Source organism: Alexandromys fortis, unplaced genomic scaffold (assembly GCF_014885135.2).
Source record: "Alexandromys fortis isolate MF-2015 unplaced genomic scaffold, M_Fortis_MF-2015_v1.1 scaffold_38, whole genome shotgun sequence".
Lineage (NCBI taxonomy): Eukaryota > Metazoa > Chordata > Mammalia > Rodentia > Cricetidae > Alexandromys > Alexandromys fortis.
In genome coordinates this window covers 11,677,364-11,696,160 of record NW_026067916.1, presented here as the reverse complement: position 1 = coordinate 11,696,160, position 18,797 = coordinate 11,677,364, and the positions used below count along the sequence as shown (strand labels likewise).

The 18,797-nt window shown below is 42.3% G+C and overlaps 1 protein-coding gene across 3 annotated transcripts in view; it reads left to right on the top strand.

Annotated features, from left to right (window-relative positions):
• Nucleotides 1–18,797, top strand: part of Phtf2 (putative homeodomain transcription factor 2) — an 88,065-nt gene that overhangs the window by 60,099 nt on the left and 9,169 nt on the right. For 2 of the 3 annotated variants that reach the window (XM_050139811.1, XM_050139812.1), the window contains exons 8-14: nt 1,925–2,123; nt 5,217–5,372; nt 7,218–7,436; nt 14,433–14,561; nt 15,310–15,582; nt 15,781–15,912; nt 17,501–17,587. In XM_050139811.1, coding sequence (XP_049995768.1) covers nt 1,925–2,123; nt 5,217–5,372; nt 7,218–7,436; nt 14,433–14,561; nt 15,310–15,582; nt 15,781–15,912; nt 17,501–17,587 — 1,195 coding nt within the window. The remainder of the gene's footprint in view (nt 1–1,924; nt 2,124–5,216; nt 5,373–7,217; nt 7,437–14,432; nt 14,562–15,309; nt 15,583–15,780; nt 15,913–17,500; nt 17,588–18,797) is intronic. The other variant, XM_050139813.1, reaches the window with a different exon arrangement.

Here is an 18,797-nt window from a genome sequence, read left to right as displayed (position 1 = left end):
CAGCTGCATTAGTCTCAGGAGCAGAGAGGAGCCAGCCACGTGTCTGCTAACAGAAGACTGGACCATGAAAATGTGCCATGTTCCATAATGGAACTTGGTTTGGCTGTTAAGAACAAATGAAGTTTGGAGAAAAATGGGTGGAAACACAGAGGGTTATATTAAGTGAAGTGGCCCGGTCTCAGAAGATAAAAATTGCATATTCTGTCTCATGTGGACTCTAACACTTGAAATGTATATATGACTCTAAGTAAGGGATTGTAAAGGAGGGCACAGCCTATAAAACGAGGTAGGGGACCTCAAGAGGAGAACAAAAGCATTGAGGAATGGTGGCGGAGGACAGAAGCCTACCTGTGGCAGGCAGTAATCTGTTATTGTACAGTGTTCACTGTCTTGGCTGAGGAGCCTTTGATTTTTGTGTGAATGATGGTGTTCCTACATGTTTCTGTTCCCAGCTCCATCACCATACCCAGTGGGGGACCTCTGGGCAGTGTCCTTGACTTTTTAACAGCTCCTTCCTGTCATCTGAGCCAACACACCAGGATGTTCCTGGTTCAGCTTGTGCACCCTCGACTCCAGTCCTGAAATCAGCCACTTCTTCAGGGAGAATGTGTTTAGAAACCAAAGTCTGGGTGCAGGATGCTAGTGGGGTGTTCAGAATGGATAAAAGTATTTTAGAGATGTGTCATTCAACTCTGTACCTATCAATCAAAGCATGTCTGGTGCAATATATGAAACAGGTATAGTTCTGTTCCTGCTTGCATGTGTATGTGCTAGCTATGAATTTTCAGTGATGACTCCAAGCCCCAGTACCACTCAGTGCATTCTTTTTCTTTCCTTTTTTTAAAAAAATGTGTATGGGTGTTTTGTTTGCATGCATGTCCGTGCACAGCTTGCAATGCAGTGCCCGTAGGGCTGGAAGAGGGCATTCAGTCCTCTGGAACTGGAGTCACAGACAGTCAGCTGCCCTGCGAGTGTTGGGATCTAAACCTAGGTCCTCTGGAAGAGCAACACAGGCTCTTAACCACTCAGCCATCTCGCCAGTCCATTCTTTTCTCTATTTCTGAATCTTCTTCAGCAGCAGCAGCCCTCAGTGTGTTTACATACACATTGAATCTTCTGTGGGTAGCCTGTCTTCTGGTCTACCGGGATGCATATGGCCTTCTGCCTTCACATTGTTCCCCCAGTTAGCTGCCATCGACTGTTACCCTCTGCTGTCTCTTCTAGCCTTCCAAGGGTCACACTTTATCTGCATGGGAGGTGCTTACATTTAATATTTTCTTCTTGTCCTTACAGCTGGTTTAGTGATTTGTCTGCATTTGGTTAGTAAGAAAACTTACTGTTCATGTCTCCTCAGTGTCCCAGTATTCTAGAGAAGCAGCTCCACTTTTACTTTTGCCAGATTTATAACTTTTAGATTGTGTTCCCTTTTCCTTATATTTTTATGCTACAGAAGGTTTTATGTTTCTGTTGTACAGTACAGTAAAAGGAACTTACCAAAAACTTACGTATACGAAAGGTAAAATATTTGGGATGTATTAAGTCACTTTTATAACTTATCTAATGAATTTACAAAGATAATCATTTTAAAATAAAAGCTTAAAATACATTAACACTAACAAATTGGGCAAAATTTTTATTCTAGACATTTCCAAACACCAAGCAAAGAATTCTCTGATAAATTAGGACTTTTCCTTGTGAATTGCTATTTGTAAGACCTCAAAACCTCCCATAAACTAAACCAGGATTTTAAGTTGAATCGCTATTTTATCTGATATTATTTTTCATTTACTGTAAACAAAACAAAGATAGCCATTAAAATTCTGAAAAATACTGCTTTATATAATTAGTGCCAGAGTTTAGTTTCTGTCAAACCATCCAGAATAAGCTACGTACACATGACATTTCTGTATCTATTTGTTTCTAGGTCAAAGAAAGCAAAGAATTCAATTGATAAGTCCACAGAGACTGACAACGGCTATGTGTCCCTCGATGGGAGAAGGGCTGTGAAAAGCGGTGAGGACGGAGCACAGGACCACGAGCCTCAGTGTGAAACCATTCGAGCAGACGATACAGCCTGGGCCGCCCGGACTCCAAGGAGCGTCCGTGCCAAAGTCAGTATCAGTGTGAGTTCGTGTGATTTTACGTCCACTAACATGAATTGCTCTCAAGTGAAATGTTTCCCTTGGAATTGATCTGGGAACTTTCGTAGATAATAGTGACAGCCTTGAAGTCAGGTAAGTGTGGTTATAACATGATCGGAAATGTAACCTGGTATCTTCCGAGTTGATTGGCTTGGGTTTTCCGGAATGTCGAGGCAGCTTAGGATCTATGGTCCGTGTTTATTAACCCTTACCTTCACTTCCCATTCCACGTAGAATTCATGGTCCGTGTTTATTAACCCTTGCCTTCTCTCCCCATTTCCATGTGTGTATGAGAGTGTGCACTGGACGGAAGAGCTCAGTTGTTCTCAGCACTGATCCAGGCACTGACCCTTACTCTGTAAGAAAATGCCTTGCTTTCTCTGTTAATCACTTTTGGTTTTATACATCTGTTTTAGCTTATGTATGACCTGAAAACAATTTCTTTAATTTTTTTTGGTTGAATCAGTAGTTATTTATAGGGTACAGTGTACATATGATTAACTTCTAGCAATGGGATCAAGGTGATTGGCCTGTTAGCTACAAATGTTTATCAAATGTTGGTAACATCGGAAAACCCTTGGCACTTTGCTGACATGTGCAGTAGTTTGTCAACCATTATTACACAAGTTAAGTTATTCCTCCTATCATTTATACCTGTCTGTTCCTCAGCCATCGTCTGTTCATCCTCCTGGGTGTGTGTGTGTGTGTGTGTGTGTGTGTGTGTGCTGTGTGTGTGCGTGTGTGTGCACATCACACTGTAATAGTGACCCCCGTGTCAGCCCCACCCTGTGTGTGTGTGTGTGCGCGCGCGCGTGTGTGTGTGTGTGCACATCACACTGTGTAATAGTGACCCCCGTGTCAGCCCCACCCTGTGTGTGTGTGCGCGCGCGTGTGCGTGTGTGTGCACATCACACTGTGTAATAGTGACCCCCGTGTCAGCCCCACCCTGTGCGTGTGTGTGTGCACATCACACTGTGTAATAGTGACCCCCGTGTCAGCCCCACCCTGTGTGTGTGTGTGCTGTGTGTGCGTGTGTGTGCACATCACACTGTGTAATAGTGACCCCCGTGTCTATGGACTGAACAACCACTCATCTCCCAGCAGCTGGTTGAGGCTCCCGCAGTCCTAGTGCGTGTTATTGGTTCTTTCTGTTCAGGATTGCTGCCCAGGATCTTTCATGGTTCCGCACAGATTTTGGGTGCTCTAGTTTTGTGAAGCACGTGACTAGAATGAGACAAGGGTTCCCACTCCACTGTTATTCATTATAATGTTTCAAGTCTTCTCTACCGTAATAAGACAAGAGAAAGTGACAACGGGGATTATAATTGGAAGGGAAAAGTTAGATTTTTTTTTTCTTAGTTGCAGGTGCCATGAGTCTGTATTTAAAAGATACCCTGGACTCCAACCAGAAAAGTTTTATATGTGATAAACACTTGCAGTAATTTGCAGGATGCAAAATTAATATACCAAACCCAGTAACTTTTGTATAGAATGGTAACAAACTTGCCGAGAAAGAAATTAGAAAGAATACCCCATTTATAATAGTTTCTACAGTGAGAACTTATGATACCATAAAAAGAATCTGAAGAACACTTGACAGTGGGAAGGCCTGAATTGACAGCATTAAATACTGTGAAAATGGCTAGACTACCGGAATAATCTATATTTAATGAAATCCTCATTAAAATTCTAGGGAAATTCTTTATAGAACTGGGGGAGGGGCATAAATCCTAAAATTCATAGGGAGATACAAGACTGTGGATAACCAAGCCATTCCTAAGCAAAAGAACATGGCTAGAGGCAACATGTTACGTGGCCTCAAGCTGTACCACCCAGCCATAGTGTAAAAGCGGCATGCTGCGTCCACAAAAACAGACTTGTGGAGCGTGATAGAAAACCTAGAGATAAACCCATGCAGCTGTAGACACATCATAAAACTGTGAAAAGATTTTACTTTATGTGTATAATTTATATAATTTAATGTATAATTTATTTGCCTGTGCATGTGTATGTATGTATGTACTCCATTTGTGTGCCTCATGTCCGCAGAGGTCAGGAGAAGGCGTCAGAGTCTCTGGAATGAACTAGAGTCACAGACATTGTGAGCCACCGTGAGGGTGCACGCCTTTAATCCCAGCACTCCAGAATAGGAGCAAGAGCATTTTTGTGTTGAAGGAGGCAAAAAGATTTCCTGAGTGTTTTCTAGGTGAATGTACTTGTATTTTGTAGTATCGTCTGTGAGTCATCGTGATTCTGTAGTCAGTCTGGCTGCAAGTTTTGATTACTCAGTGTTAGCTGTCTGGTAGTATGAGCATCCTGTGTGTCACGGCTCACACGGTTTCCAGTGCATGTTCAGCACATATTACCTGTGACGGTACCTGGAGGAGCATGGGCGGGGCTCAGGCTTCCTGAGTCTTTCCGTTTCAGACTGTTGGAAGTGTGAGTGTCTCTTACATATGTCAGCCATGCACACTCTTCCGACTGCTCGGTTCTCATCCCCATAACTTTTATAAGTTAGTGATGGGCCTTTTAATTGACCAGGTAGCTTGATTAAATATTATTTTTTTCTAAGGTCTTTCAGCTTCTTTCAAACGGCCTGTGTTATGTTTGTGTCTTATTCATATTTCTGTAAGGTATTTCAGATCCTTTCCTGAACAAAAGTTACAGAATAATATTTGATAAATTACTTGAATTACTTTTAAAGAAAATGTTCACTTAAGAGTATAATTGCTAACATAAGATTTTTTTTTTTTTTTTTTTTTTTGGTTTTTTCGAGACAGGGTTTCTCTGCGGCTTTGGAGCCTGTCCTGGAACTAGCTCTGTAGACCAGGCTGGTCTCGAACTCACAGAGATCCACCTGCCTCTGCCTCTCGAGTGCTGGGATTAAAGGCGTGCGCCACCACCGCCCGGCTGATTATTTTCTTCAGAAAATTAGGTAGTTCTAATCAGTTTCTTGGTATTTGATGATATTTTGAAGGTATGTGTGATGTCTGTATTGTAGAAATTGTAGAAATTGCTGTCTCGAAGCTTAGACATCATGGAATTCCTTACAGTTCCCTCTGTCGGCTCCCACAGGATACCCAGAGGAAGACAGCAAATGTGTCTGACGAAGTCTCCAGCGAGGAAGGTCCTGAGGCAGGGTACTCACCGCGCAGCCATGTGGACAGAGCGTCTGAAAGCAGTCTTCGAAATAGAAAGGCGCACCATTATAAAAAGCATTATGCAAATGAGGTACACAGTTTGACCTTACATAAATGCACATATATCTGTGTTATATTACTTTCAACACTTGAGTGTTATCATTGAAATATTTCCCACCATTACCAATATGTATTGTTTACAATCTTTTTTTTGAGGGGGCAGGACACAGGGTCCCGGGACTTGCTGCATAGACCAGGCTAGCTCCAGTTCAGGTTCCTCTGCTTCAGCCTCCTGAGTGCTCACATTAAAGGCGTGCCGCCGCACCCGGCTTTGTCCTACGATCTTGATGGATAGTGTAGCGTCTATCAGTAGGTGGCCATGCACCCTCAAGTTTGTATGACTCTTCATACATTTAGCAGGTTGTTTACTGTTTGTTTGCTGGTTTGGGGGAGGGTGCCTCTGTTGTACATGTGGAGTTCAGAGAACAGCTCGTAGGAGTTGATTATCTGCCCATCAAGTGAGTCCCAGGGATCCGACCCAGTTCAGGTGTCTAGACAGTGCCAGGCTCGGAGCTAAGCGCTCTTACCAGCGGAGACAGTCAGCTGTCCCATATCAGTGTTTCCACAGTTCATTAGAGTGACTGACGTTCTTTTCCAGGTTAATTTCGTTCACGTTGCTATTGCCGGTTATTAATTTACCCACACTACAACATTCAGTAATTTTCCTCTTTGATTCGATCTTTTCTTTTTTAGTTTATTTATTTATTGGTTATCTCAAAATTTTCCCCAACTTTCTGACATCTCTAGAACTTAAAACTATTTAGGTAGAAAAATAATTTCATTCCATTTAATGTTTATTTTCTATAAACAAGAAATTCCATTGCCTAGCTCCAAAGAAATACCCCTCTGATACTTTTTAGCCATTGCTACTCTGTAGTCTTTTCACAATATGCAGATACTTTTTCTGGATGATCTTGAGGTGAACTTATGGAGAAAATGAGGAGATGCTGTGTGTGGGTAGAGTGAGTAGGTGCAGGTTGCTGGGAGACGGCAGACGGCCCTCTCGTCATGTCTGCTCGGGTGTCGTCTTCCTCTCAAGGGCTGCACTAGCAGACCCTAAGACTCGTGTGCCCACTTACGTATGGCCTTATCACCCACAGCCTGCTTCAGGCCAAATAACAGGAAGTTGGAATCTTACTCTGTGTAGTTAGAAGTTCATCGGTGACCCCTCTCCTGCGTAACTAGCCGTTTGACCCCCACGTGAGTCCTGCTCCTGGGATCTGTGCTGGGACTAAAGGCGTGCGCCACCACCACCCGGCCACCTTTTGGGTTCTTGAAGAGCAGAGCACTATTCTTCTAAATTATATTTTTAAATAAATATCGCTTTGAAAACATTTCAACCTATTTCACATTTATGGTTAATAAACATCGTATAAGGCTGAGATTTAGTTTCATTTATAAAGACTTTAAAATAAATGGTGTTTCAGCAGTTGGGTTCAGCTCCCCCAGATACGACCTTAGAAACAGCCGACTCTAAGGGACGTGTCTTACAGGAGAACAAGTCTTGGACAGCAGTTCTCAGCCTGTGGGTCGCGACTCCTTTGGGCCTCGCGCCAGATATTTTGTGCTCTGTCCTTGTAATGTTTCGCTGTCTCTGCCGCTGTCCTTGGACAGAACGAGTATGCTTGTTGTTTTTTGGAGAAGTAGCAGTGTATGGTTCTGATAAAATCTCTTGAGTCAGGAAGGACCCACAGATTGCATTAATGTCAAAGACTGTCTCGATTTCAGGACACCCCTAAGTCGGGTACTAGTTGGGAAGGATACACAGATTGTATTAATGTCAAAGACTGTCTCGATTTCAGGACGCCCCTAAGTCGGGTACTAGTTGGGAAGGATACACAGATTGTATTAATGTCAAAGACTGTCTTGATTTCAGGACGCCCCTAAATCGGGTACTAGTTGCAGCTCTCGCTGTTCAAGTTCCAGACAGGACTCTGAGAGCACAAGGCCAGAATCTGAAACGGAAGATGTCTTGTGGGAAGACTTGTTGCATTGTGCAGAATGCCGTTCATCTTGTACCAGTGAGACAGATGTGGGGAATGCGCAGATTAACCCCTGTGTGAAAAAAGAATATAGAGACGACCCCTTCCACCAGGTTAGTTCACAGTGTCGGATTGCGCGGGCTATCAGACAAGCTCCTTTGAGCGTACGTGCAAATCTTAGAGGTGACAGGCGTTCACATTCCGTTAAAGTAATACTCACGAGGTTGTTTTGTTGTTTTTATGTGGCCTGTGGTCTGGCTTCACTAGACTATAGTCTCGGTGTTTATATTGTTGTTGTGTCTCTGTCTTTCCACATCTGTGATCCTGAGTTAGAAGATGGAGTTTGTGGGTCAGTCTGTGTTTGTCCTGTTCAAACTCACATACTTCATGGCCTTAATTCTCCCTTAATATTATGATTCAAAATATGTGTCAAATTTGAATGACTAAGCACCCATAGTCACAGTATTCAGTAGAAATACAGTCGTGTGTGCAAGTTTACATTTTCCATTACCCACAATAAAAGCAGTTCAAAAAGTGAAATTCCAATATGCATTATTTAGCCAAATATATTCAGCGTATTATTCCTTTACTATTTAATTAATGTGAAAATAAAAATGATATAGATGGCCTTTTTCATATTAAGCCTAGAAACTTGAGTCTGAATCCTTAGTATACATCTCATTTTGGATTAATCACATTTAAGGTGCTGAAAAGTACAATTGAGTCCGGTACTGTGTTGAATTCTTTTAATGTCCAGTGTCTCATGTTAGCGAAATCCCTCATCTTCCTTTATGAACTTTCTCTTTCTGTACTCAGAATCTTGGTGAATGGGCATCGCCATTTGTCACTCAGCAGTCCAGAAACCTGGATTTAAAAATCCTCACCCTGGCTTAGGAGATGGCTCAGTCAGTCCAGTGTCTACATACAAGCCTGAGGGCCAGCTTAGGAGATGGCTCAGTCAGTCCAGTGTCTACATACAAGCCTGAGGGCAGCTTAGGAGATGGCTCAGTCAGTACTCTTCTCGTGTAGCTTTGGTAGCTGGTGGGGCCAGGTTGGGGTGTCAGCATGGTCACTCTCTTGGTAAAAATCCCCCTGCTGTTTCCTTGCACTGTAGATACTAAGCTCTGAGCCTGATTTCAGGATTCGTTTTTATGGAAAGCAGGTACCTGTGGAAATGTCCATTATCCTGTGTTTACTTTTATTTTGACAGCCTTTTTAGTTCATTGGTCTACCAGGTTTGGTTGGATTTGCACCAGTCAAAGAACATATTAAAGAATGAAATGTTAAAAATAGCAAAAATGGTTGGGTGTGTTGACACCTGTCTTTAAACCTTGCACTCTGGAGATGGAGGTAGTTGGGTATACAGGTTCCAGACCAGCCAGGACTAACAAAACAAAACAAAAGCCAGGGCTGTTACACAGAGAAACCAAACAAAACAGTTTCAAATAACAATAGATGGACTTTCTCTACAGATACAAAGTTTTAGTTTAAGTTAAGAATAGGGTAGTTTTATGTGGGTGCACACACAGACAATGAAACAGTCAAGAAAAATGCAGGAATAGATTAGTGCTCTTATGGATCCCTAATGTACAGTAGAAAAAGCATCAATACTCAGTGAAGAAAGATAAGACCATAAGATGGTAGGCTAAGTGGTCGTCGACACATTAAAATGTATTGCACGTAGCTACTGGGTGTAAAGGGAAAAGTCTAAAGCATTTAGCAAGAGTATAGAGGTCATCTCCATTACTTCTGCTTACCAGAACTTCCAAAATCAAGATGGGGGACTTAGGAATATCTTAATTTAAAAAACTTCGGCTTTCAAATTAAGCGATAATGTTACTAAAAGACAGTCCTCAGAAGATGTTTGTAACATCTTAGCTGTCGGTATTGTTGTACAGAGCTAAAGCAGAGGATTAGCTCAACAGACGGTGCTGGCTGCGTGTGTGCGTGTGTGTGCTTTCAACACCAGTGCTCACTCCAGCAGCGGAGGCCAGTGCCTCTCTGTGGGTTAGAAACCAGCCGGGGGTTACCTGGAGAGATATTGTCTCAGAAAAGGCTTAGGGAGAGAGGGGGGGGGGGAGAAGCAAAGATGGGGGAACTCAATAGAAAAATAAACAAAAGGATCTGAAGCAGTAACTTAGGACAGGTGTGCGAGAGAGCAGGCGAGCACTGTGTGAGCGTGGCCGGTTCTGTGCGTGGTCATGATGAGGACAGGTGTGCGAGAGGGCAGGTGAGCACTGTGTGAGCGTGGCCGGTTCTGTGCGTGGTCAGGGTGAGGACAGGTGTGCGAGAGGGCAGGTGAGCACTGTGTGAGCGTGGCCGGTTCTGTGCGTGGTCTGGCAGATGAACTTTAGAGCAATGAGACACTGTTTTTTACTGATCAGATTTCAAAAAAAAAATTTAAGAGATCAGGCATAGCACTTGGGAAGCAGAGGCAGGCAGATCCCTGTAAGTGCCTGGCCAGCCTGGGCTACACAGTAAGTTCCAGGCCAACCTGGGCTACCCAGAGAAACCCGGGGTTGGGGAGAATAAGCTAGCATAGCTGTGGTGGTTATTCTTCAACGTCCCTAGCTGGATCTGGAATCCCCTAGAATCCACCTGGGGTGTGCTTGGGTGCAGACTCATCTGAGGGGAAGATAGGTGGTACCATCCCTTAGCTAAGATCCCAGACTGAATACAAAGGAAAACAAAACCAGCCAGGTCTTGGAGTTTCTCCTTTTCTATTTCCTCATTGGTACCATAGACCTCGACCAAGACGCCCCTAGAACCACGTCTTTCCTACCGTGATACACTGTGCTGCAGCTGAACTGGGTGGGAGCCATGGAGGCTTGCGTACTTTTTGCTAGGTAGTTCCTTGCAGTGATGGACAGCACAGCAGGATTAAACCAGCAGGCAAGCCTTGTAATAAAGCAGTTTATAGCAGTGAAATTTAACTTGGCTACGCGTCAGCACGAGTTTTATGAATATAAATTCTCAATTACAAATTGAAGTATGAATTTTTTTGAGTGAAAGCAATTTGAATAGCTGTGTAGTATACCATTGATATAAAATTTTAAAGCATTCAAAAAGTGTATTTATGAATTAAAGCATATGCAATTGGCATATAAAAACACGCCAGGAAATAATAAGCACGGAATTTAGACATGTGAAACTTGGTGATTAGCCAGAGAAGTATACAAAGTAATTTCCAAGTCTCCCTGAAATGTATCACTTGAGCAGAGCGAGAAGAAAGGTCAGTTAGGTCAGGTCACCTCTTGAGTAGCTGAATGATAAGGTTGCACTTTAAAAATGTGCCCATTGAACTCCCCAAGGCCAGCTGGCCAGGGTCTGAAAAAGCCCGGGTTAAAACCGGTCTCGCTGAACATAGTGGACAATGAGGACTACTGAGACCTCAAGAACAATGGCAACGGGTTTTTGATTCTACTGGACCTATTGGTTTCGTGGGAGCCCAGGCAGTTTCTAGACCTGGATGGAGGTGGGTGGTCCTTGGACTTCCCACAGGGCAGGGAACCCTGATTGCTCTTTGGGATGACGAGGGAGGGGGACTTGATTGGGGGAGGGGGAGGGAAAGGGGAGGCGGCGGTGGGGAAGAGACAGAAATCTTTAATAAATAAATAAATAAAATAAAAATATACCCATTGGTTTTGGCTTCAGGCCCATTGCAAAATGACAGGGGAAAGCAAGATGTTCAGAGTCTGGATCGGGTGTTTAGGAAGCACAGCACAGAACACGGCAGGAGATACAGTAGCTCAGGTGAGAAGTTAAGGAGTGGAGAGCATGGTTTTTAGGATGTAAGATGCTGAGCTCATTTACATACGAGGAAGCTGTACAGAGAAATCAAAAGCGCTCTAACAAAAGGTAACGCCCGGCTGTCGCAGGCCGCAGGGGAGCAGAAAGGCGTGCGTAGAATGAGCACGGCAGTGGAGACCCAGGAGGCTGGGGTCCTCTAAGGAGGAAAAAGAGCCAAGAGAGGGGGTCTGAAGAAATGTTTCTGTGGGAGTCCAGAGGGCAGCTTAGCCGGGAAAGGACTGATAAGTTGAAGGATAATGATGTTCCAGAGACGGGGTCAGATGGGAGGGTGCTACTAATGACGGACTCATTTCGGAGGTGAGGCAGTGAGGCAGTTCCTGCTGTGGCCAGGGGAATAGCTAAGGGTCCCTGGATCTGAGCGACCCAGTAGTGAGTAATCCCCAAGACTACGTGGTGTTGGCTGAGGAGCTTGTAAATATTCATCTGGGCCACTTGAGTGTAGTAAATAGATTGGCATTAGCAAGAAATATCCGAGCTATTTTCCCTGTGATTCCTGAAATTAATAATTTGGCCCTATATGTTTGATTCATCCTTCTGTTTTTCTATGAGATTAAAAAACCTCACTTGACACTCTATTCTGCATATCTGATTGGTATCCTACACTTACATTAGTTAGTATTGGTTTTGGAATAAGGGCTCTTTTTTCTGTACAATTTCATATTTCCAGGCTTACGGAAGGCTCACACTTTTCAGTCTTATTAGTTGTCAGGCAGTAGACTTTAGCTTCCTTTAATGAAAAAGCTACCAAGTTGTTTTCTTGTCTGGCTGTAGGTCTGCGCTAGGTTGGCAAGACTGTTTTATGTCTCCCAGGAAGATGGAATGTCTCCTTGGGAAGAAACACTGAGCATTTGGATGGGCATGTTCTCGGAATATTGCCAGGACATTCCTGATATTTATAAATGGTAACAAACGTTTCATAGGAGAAAAATTTCCTCTGCTATTTATGGCTGGGTATATAATGAAACACAAAGCCATGTTCAAGTGATAATATTTTCCGGTAGGTACGGCTGGATTCTAATGACTGGGTTCCCATACTCGGGAACACCACATAAAGCCGTTGTCTTAGTGGATTTATTTGAAATAAAACATAACATCATTGCAATTCAAGGTTTCCATTTTGAATGAAGATAAAAGGAAAGCACCGGAGATCTGGGGTGAAGCTGAAAAAATAATAATGAAAAGAATTCCAAGTGTTAGCTCGAAAGCCTTAGTTCCTCAGCGTGTCGCCTTCACAGGTCACATGCGGCCCACGGCAGCTGCGGCTGCTCTCAGCACGTCCTCCGAGGCAGTGCCATGGGGCAGAGGCAGAAGATGACGTTCTGAACTGTGATCCTTTGCTCTTAGGAGCCCTAGGCTCTTGTATGGTGATGCTCTTTCCACACTGTCTGTCTGTCTAGAACCTTATGCACGGTGATGCTCTCTCCACGCTGTCTCTAGAACCCTGTGTACGGTGATGCTCTCTCCACGCTGTCTCTAGAACCCTGTGTATGATGATGCTCTCTCCACGCTGTGTCTCTAGAACTCACGTTGAGGGTTCTTTTGAATAACTCGAAGTTGACCAGTTCTCATGCCCATCTTTTCTCTTGCCTTTTGACTGTAAGAAAATGAAGCCAAGTGTTGGTTTAAAAAAAAAAAAAAAAAAAAAAAAAAGTACCTGGGGAGAAGTGCTTTGAGGACAGCGGAGATGCTGATATCTTCCTTCTCCTGTTCCTAGATTGACCTCCATTGTCCTAACATAATCTTTGTGTGATTGAGCAGACCTGTGCTTTCTGTTATCCAGTGAGACTCTGTTATTACTTGGTTAAAATCTGTTACGTCCTTGGCTCACCTAACTCTGTGCGGGTTAGTGTTACTGACAGCCTGACAGGGTCTGGAGTCTGAGGAGAAGCACACTGTGAGGGATTGCGTGCCTTAGCTAAGTCTCAGGACACGCCTGTGCTCAGCTTGTCTTTCCAGTTTTCATACATTTTGTGCCCAAGTCCCTCCCTGCCTCCAGAGTGCCAGGGACTGTGAATGCGAGCCCTCTCGCATCCTAGAGAACACTCTACCTGTGAGCCACACCTCCAGCCCTTTTCTAGAGTAGTTCAGAATCTATTAAGTTTTCAGAGAAAATCTGATACATATTTTCATACAGAATTACTTCTCTTCTAAACTGGCATATATTGTTTGTCACAAGTTATGAAACATCACTTGTAGTAAGGTAACAAGTTAACAGTAATATTTCAACGCTTGTAAATCCCTCAAGTACTGAAATATATAAAGACCATGAAAGTATTTAGAAAAGATAAAAATGTTTAGAAAAGATAAAAAAATCCCTTTTCTTTTTTTAATATATTATTGATTTTTTAAGACAGTTTCAGTTGAAGTTTATCGATGCACCTTTATCTCCCTTGTATGAAACATTACATTGCTTAAATTCATGGAAATATTTTGGAATATTAGAATGTCAACAGTTTGTTGATCATATTTCTCAGGTTACTGTGAGTGCCAAACATATTGTTTATATAAAATGTGGGAAATATATCAATCCTTGAGATGTATGTGAGCTAGCGATACTGTGACGTGAGCAGGTGAGGCCCGCTCCAGCGCAGGCCTTAGGCAATGCACCATGGCCTTGCGTGTTGTGGCCTTGCGTGTTGTGGCATTGCGTGTTGTGGCATTACGTGTTGTTGTGAGAGGTTTGTGTTTGTTGCTACCTGCAGCCCAACTATCCCATTACCTACTCCACTCCTCTACGTCCAAAACAGATAACCACCACGCTTTGCAAGTTTGTAACTGTAATTATTTCTTGAAACATTGGGAAATAAAGTATTGTATTTCAGAAAATATTTGTAATTCTTAATGTTTCTTCTCACAGTGTTTGCTAAAACACTTTGAAAAAAAGGCTTAATTCATCCTTTCCAGAAATGCTGTTTTAGAATGCCACAAAAGTAACAAAATCAGTTAATATTTGGCATCCATGTTTTTTAGCCTTAAGTAGGTTGGATGACAGCTAAGTACTTTTGCTAACATATTTTGTTGCATATTTAACTTACAGGATATTTGTTAAGGTTCTACATTTTTATAACTGCAGTTTCTTATGTGATCTGTTTAATGTATAACATTTTAATTGATGTTTTAATGTAGCTAACATTGTATGTGCATAAATATGGCTACAATATACAGATAAATATGTTCCACTTATAAATTTACCAATTTTTATTTAGTGTAGTTACGATTTTACCTCCATGTACAACATGTATCATTTTGTAGACACTTTTATCTGTGAATGTAATAAGTGTGTTTCTCTTTCTTTGTAGACTCATTTGCCTTGGCTTCACAGTTCCCACCCGGGCTTAGAGAAAGTCAGTGCCATCGTGTGGGAAGGCAATGACTGTAAGAAGGCAGACCTGTCTGTGCTTGAGATCAGCGGGATGATAATGAACAGAGTGAGTTCCGAACTTGTGTCCTTTAGGGAAAGGGTGAAAGTTAAGGATTTATTGAATAGTTACTTTTTTCTCCTCTTTGGGGGATTAGTCGATACAGGGTTTCTCTGTGTAATCCTGGCTGTTCTGAAACTCTGTAGACCGGGCTCTGGCCTCTAACTCAGAGAGATCTGCCTCTGCCTCCTGAGTGCTGGGATTAAAGACATGCACCGCTACCACCGGCACCTTTTTTTTTTTTAATTACATTTTTGTTTAAATTACATTTAAACATTTAAATTCCATTTATTGTTTTGGGGCTAGAATGCGTGTGTCACAGTGCGTTGTGGAAGTCAGAGGACCCTTTCAGAAGCGGTTTTCTCCTCCACGTGTGGGTCCTAGGGATGGCACTCAGTTGTCAGGGCTGATGACAGGTGTCTCCATCTGCTGTGCCGTCTCATTGGCGCCTCAACTTTTCCTTCAACAAATTGGGTTTAATGTAGTATTGATCTCAACACTCTAATATTTGTAAATATTTCTAACTTAAAATAATAACTTGCATAGTTTTCTCTATCTGAGATTGACCTTCCTTTCATCTACTTATCAATTAGAGAGCTTGTGATTAGTGTGTAACAGGCTCTTTCATAATGTATTAAATTTAAAAAAAATTTAAATCCTATTATAAAAAAGTGAGGTTTCATTAGAATTCATTTTACCTTAAATTTGATTTATGTCCACTTTCTTTTCTTCTCCCCCTCTGCCCCTACTTCCTAAGGTGAACAGCCATGTACCAGGTATAGGATACCAGATATTTGGAAATGCTGTTTCCCTAATCCTGGGCTTAACTCCGTTTGTTTTCCGACTGTCCCAAGCAACAGACTTGGAGCAACTCACAGCCCATTCCGCCTCAGAACTTTGTGTGATCGCTGTTGGTTCTAACGAAGATTTCATGGTTCTCTCTATGGTCCTCATAAGCTTTGTGGTTCGAGTATCTCTTGTCTGGATCTTCTTTTTTTTGCTGTGTGTAGCAGAACGAACATATAAGCAAGTGAGTCTGAAGAATACTAGTTTACCCTTTCGTAGCCCTCAAAGTGTTCCTTAGGTGTGTTCGTAGTTCACGGGACACTGTGACATAATTGTTTGTTTGCTTTTATATTAAGTCATAACAATTCATATTTCATATAATAATTATATAAATTGTGCAATATTTTATACAGTAATTAATCTTCACTTTAATCTTTTTTAGCGACTGCTCTTTGCAAAACTCTTTGGACACTTGACATCTGCAAGGAGAGCTCGGAAATCTGAGGTTCCTCATTTCCGGTTGAAGAAAGTGCAGAATATAAAGATGTGGCTGTCTCTCCGTTCCTATCTCAAGGTAGAGTGCTATTGGTACATGCATTCTTAGTATACATCTTTCCCAGCAGTTACCATGTATGTCTGTAGGTGTGGGGGTTGTTATAGAGCCAGCAATTTCTCATCCAAAGGCTGGATTAAGGATTTCTGTTTTTCCCTCGAATAGTCCTCATGAGCCAGCAGAGGGAGCCCCCTACTTATAAACCAGTCTTGGGAACTCTAACCAGTGAGACTTACTGCTCTTCTAAGTCACTGCAAAGCTGTCTCTACATGCTACTCCGTCTTCGATGGCTTAGATGACATCGATGTTTGTGGACGAGGTGTGAAAACGCTAGACCCTAGGAAATAGACGCAGGGTTGATTTTAATAATACCATTTTTCCTGGGGATTCTTTTTATAGTAGATAACAGTGAGGTTTACTATTTATGGAGTATGCAGACATGTTCAAGGATGTTTATGCAAACAGTGAATGATAAAGTTGTCCCAAAGACTAAGAATCCACTGAACTAGATCTTTAAAGCTTTTTCTTCTGAAGTAACAAAGAAATAGAAAAAAATTATTTGCTTTTACGTTTTAAAATTTTATTGTTCTCTTTATCAGTTTGGTTTTTTTTTAAAATTTAACTCAGTGTATATTAGGAAATGCTACAAATTGACGTTTTTTCCTCATTGTTACATTTATGTTTCATGAAGGATGAATGTGATTTTCTTGCTTGGTTTAGTTTAAAATTCCGAACCCTAAGTAGGTGCTATATTCTTTTATACATTGTTGATTCTCTTCTGAAAAGTTCACTTAATGTTAACCATTTCCATTCGCTCTTAATTAGAACTAGATTATCCTTGCAGCTTCTGTCCTGGTCTCCGGCATTCAGTCCTTTCTGCTCCCAGAATACGTCTTGCATCTGTTCCCAGTCCTTGTTTCCGTGCCCACGGCCCTATTGCGACCCTTGTCATGTTTCTCACTGCTGCTTCTCTGGCGTGAGCGTTCCTTCCTTCATTGCTGTCTTCAGCCTGCCAGGACCGTACAGTTTTCTCGCCTCTCTGGAAGTCTGTTACTCTCGGATAAGGAACTGAGCCTTAGTATGTTCTGGCTGCTGTTCGTGGTCTGGGCCTTGCTCTCCTGTCTGTCTCCTGGCTCTCTCGAAACCATCTTCCTCTCCTAGGACAGTGCTACATGTCATCTGGTTCTAGAGATGATGTAAAATGCTACTTTCCTAGGAACACTCACCAGGCAGATAGACACTCCTGACCCACAAATCTGAATTAATCTCCCTGACATTGACCTCCGAGCACCCAGAGGATACCTTTCCTCCATAGTTCAGTACACAGATATCAGATGTGTCTGTGTGAGTTTAGTGTGAGCATCATAGCTCATCTGTCCATGTATCTCTGAGTGAGTTTAGCGTGAAAAACAGTTACACTAAGGGATCTATGCTGTGTAGATACCACATTTACAGTTGTAAAACTATAAGGGAATAACAACACATTACAAAACAGTTCATCTGGCAAGTTAGGTATCCTTTCAGCACTGTAGGTTATGACCAGCTTGTCGCACCTTAACTAAAAGCATGGAAATTCTCCTTTTTAAAGTGTGTTCCCCTTTTTCCCTAGCGTCGAGGTCCTCAGAGATCAGTGGATGTCATCGTTTCATCTGCCTTCTTGCTGACGATCTCAGTTGTGTTTATTTGCTGTGCTCAGGTGAGTTATCTTGTTACATCCGTCTCTAGATAAATACTCAGTTCCTAAACAGAATGTTTAATATTTTTCAATTACCTTAGAGGGTGTTAGATCTCGTTATCTTGTTTTTGAACGAGTGTGTTTTCATAGATGCTTCTCCCCCACGGCCTACAACAGTGAGCGTCTCTTGTAAATCCCCCCGCACGTTCCAGTCTCTTTCGTCCGTTCCTGTCTCGGGTGTCTTTGTTGCCACCTTTCGTTCTTCCTAATTGCTTACTATTCTGTCTCGATCTCCTATTGTTTTAGGTCTTACACACATAATACACATGCTTACAGTGCAGGCTTTGAACCACGTGAGAACACGTAAAGGGAAAACCTGGAGTTAACGTATTCTCAGATATAACACCCTTCAACAGAATGATTCAGAGGGAAAGCCTGAACTATCACAGCTGTGAGCCACAACTAAGGTGCTTTATCCCTGTAGTGGAGGGATTTTCAATTTCAGAAAATCCACTGATGGAATTTCATGCCTGTGGTTTGCTAAAGGAAAACATTACAGGTATCTCAATAAATGAAGAAAAAAAATTATGATTCTCAGCAGAGAATTAGTATTTATTCTACAAAATAATGGGTTTCACCATGACACCTCAGACATGTATTATGATGTATGCTGACCGTCTTCAGAGAATGGTTGGGATCGCAGCCACATGCGCTTAAACAGAATGCTGGTTTTTTGCTTTTTAACTTCAGTAAGCTTCCTAGAGTTCATTGGGAAGCAACAGTCCAGAGCTTTGAGCAACATGTTGCCTGAGCAGAGATATGGACTGACTTCTGCAGTACAGGGAGACGGTGCTGTTGATAGAGAAGTGGAATGTTCAGTGGATGAAACAGTCCTGCAAACCATGCAGATTATATGGTCCAGTGCAGTCATAAACCAGCCCAGGAAGGCTGACGTAATGGGAGTGAAATAAGACTAGAGTGAGTCAGAAGTACTTCATACCAGAAAATAAATTCTAGACAGATAGGGATTTAAACATAGTGACATTTTTTTTCCTTTTTTATGTGGTATATTTGTTTCAACTATCACAACATTTTATTGCTTTGTTTTAAAATTAAGTAAATTTTTTTTATTTATTTATTAAAGATTTCTGTCTCTTCCCCACCGCCGCCTCCCCTTTCCCTCCCCCTCCCCCAATCAAGTCCCCCTCCCTCGTCAGCCCAAAGAGCAATC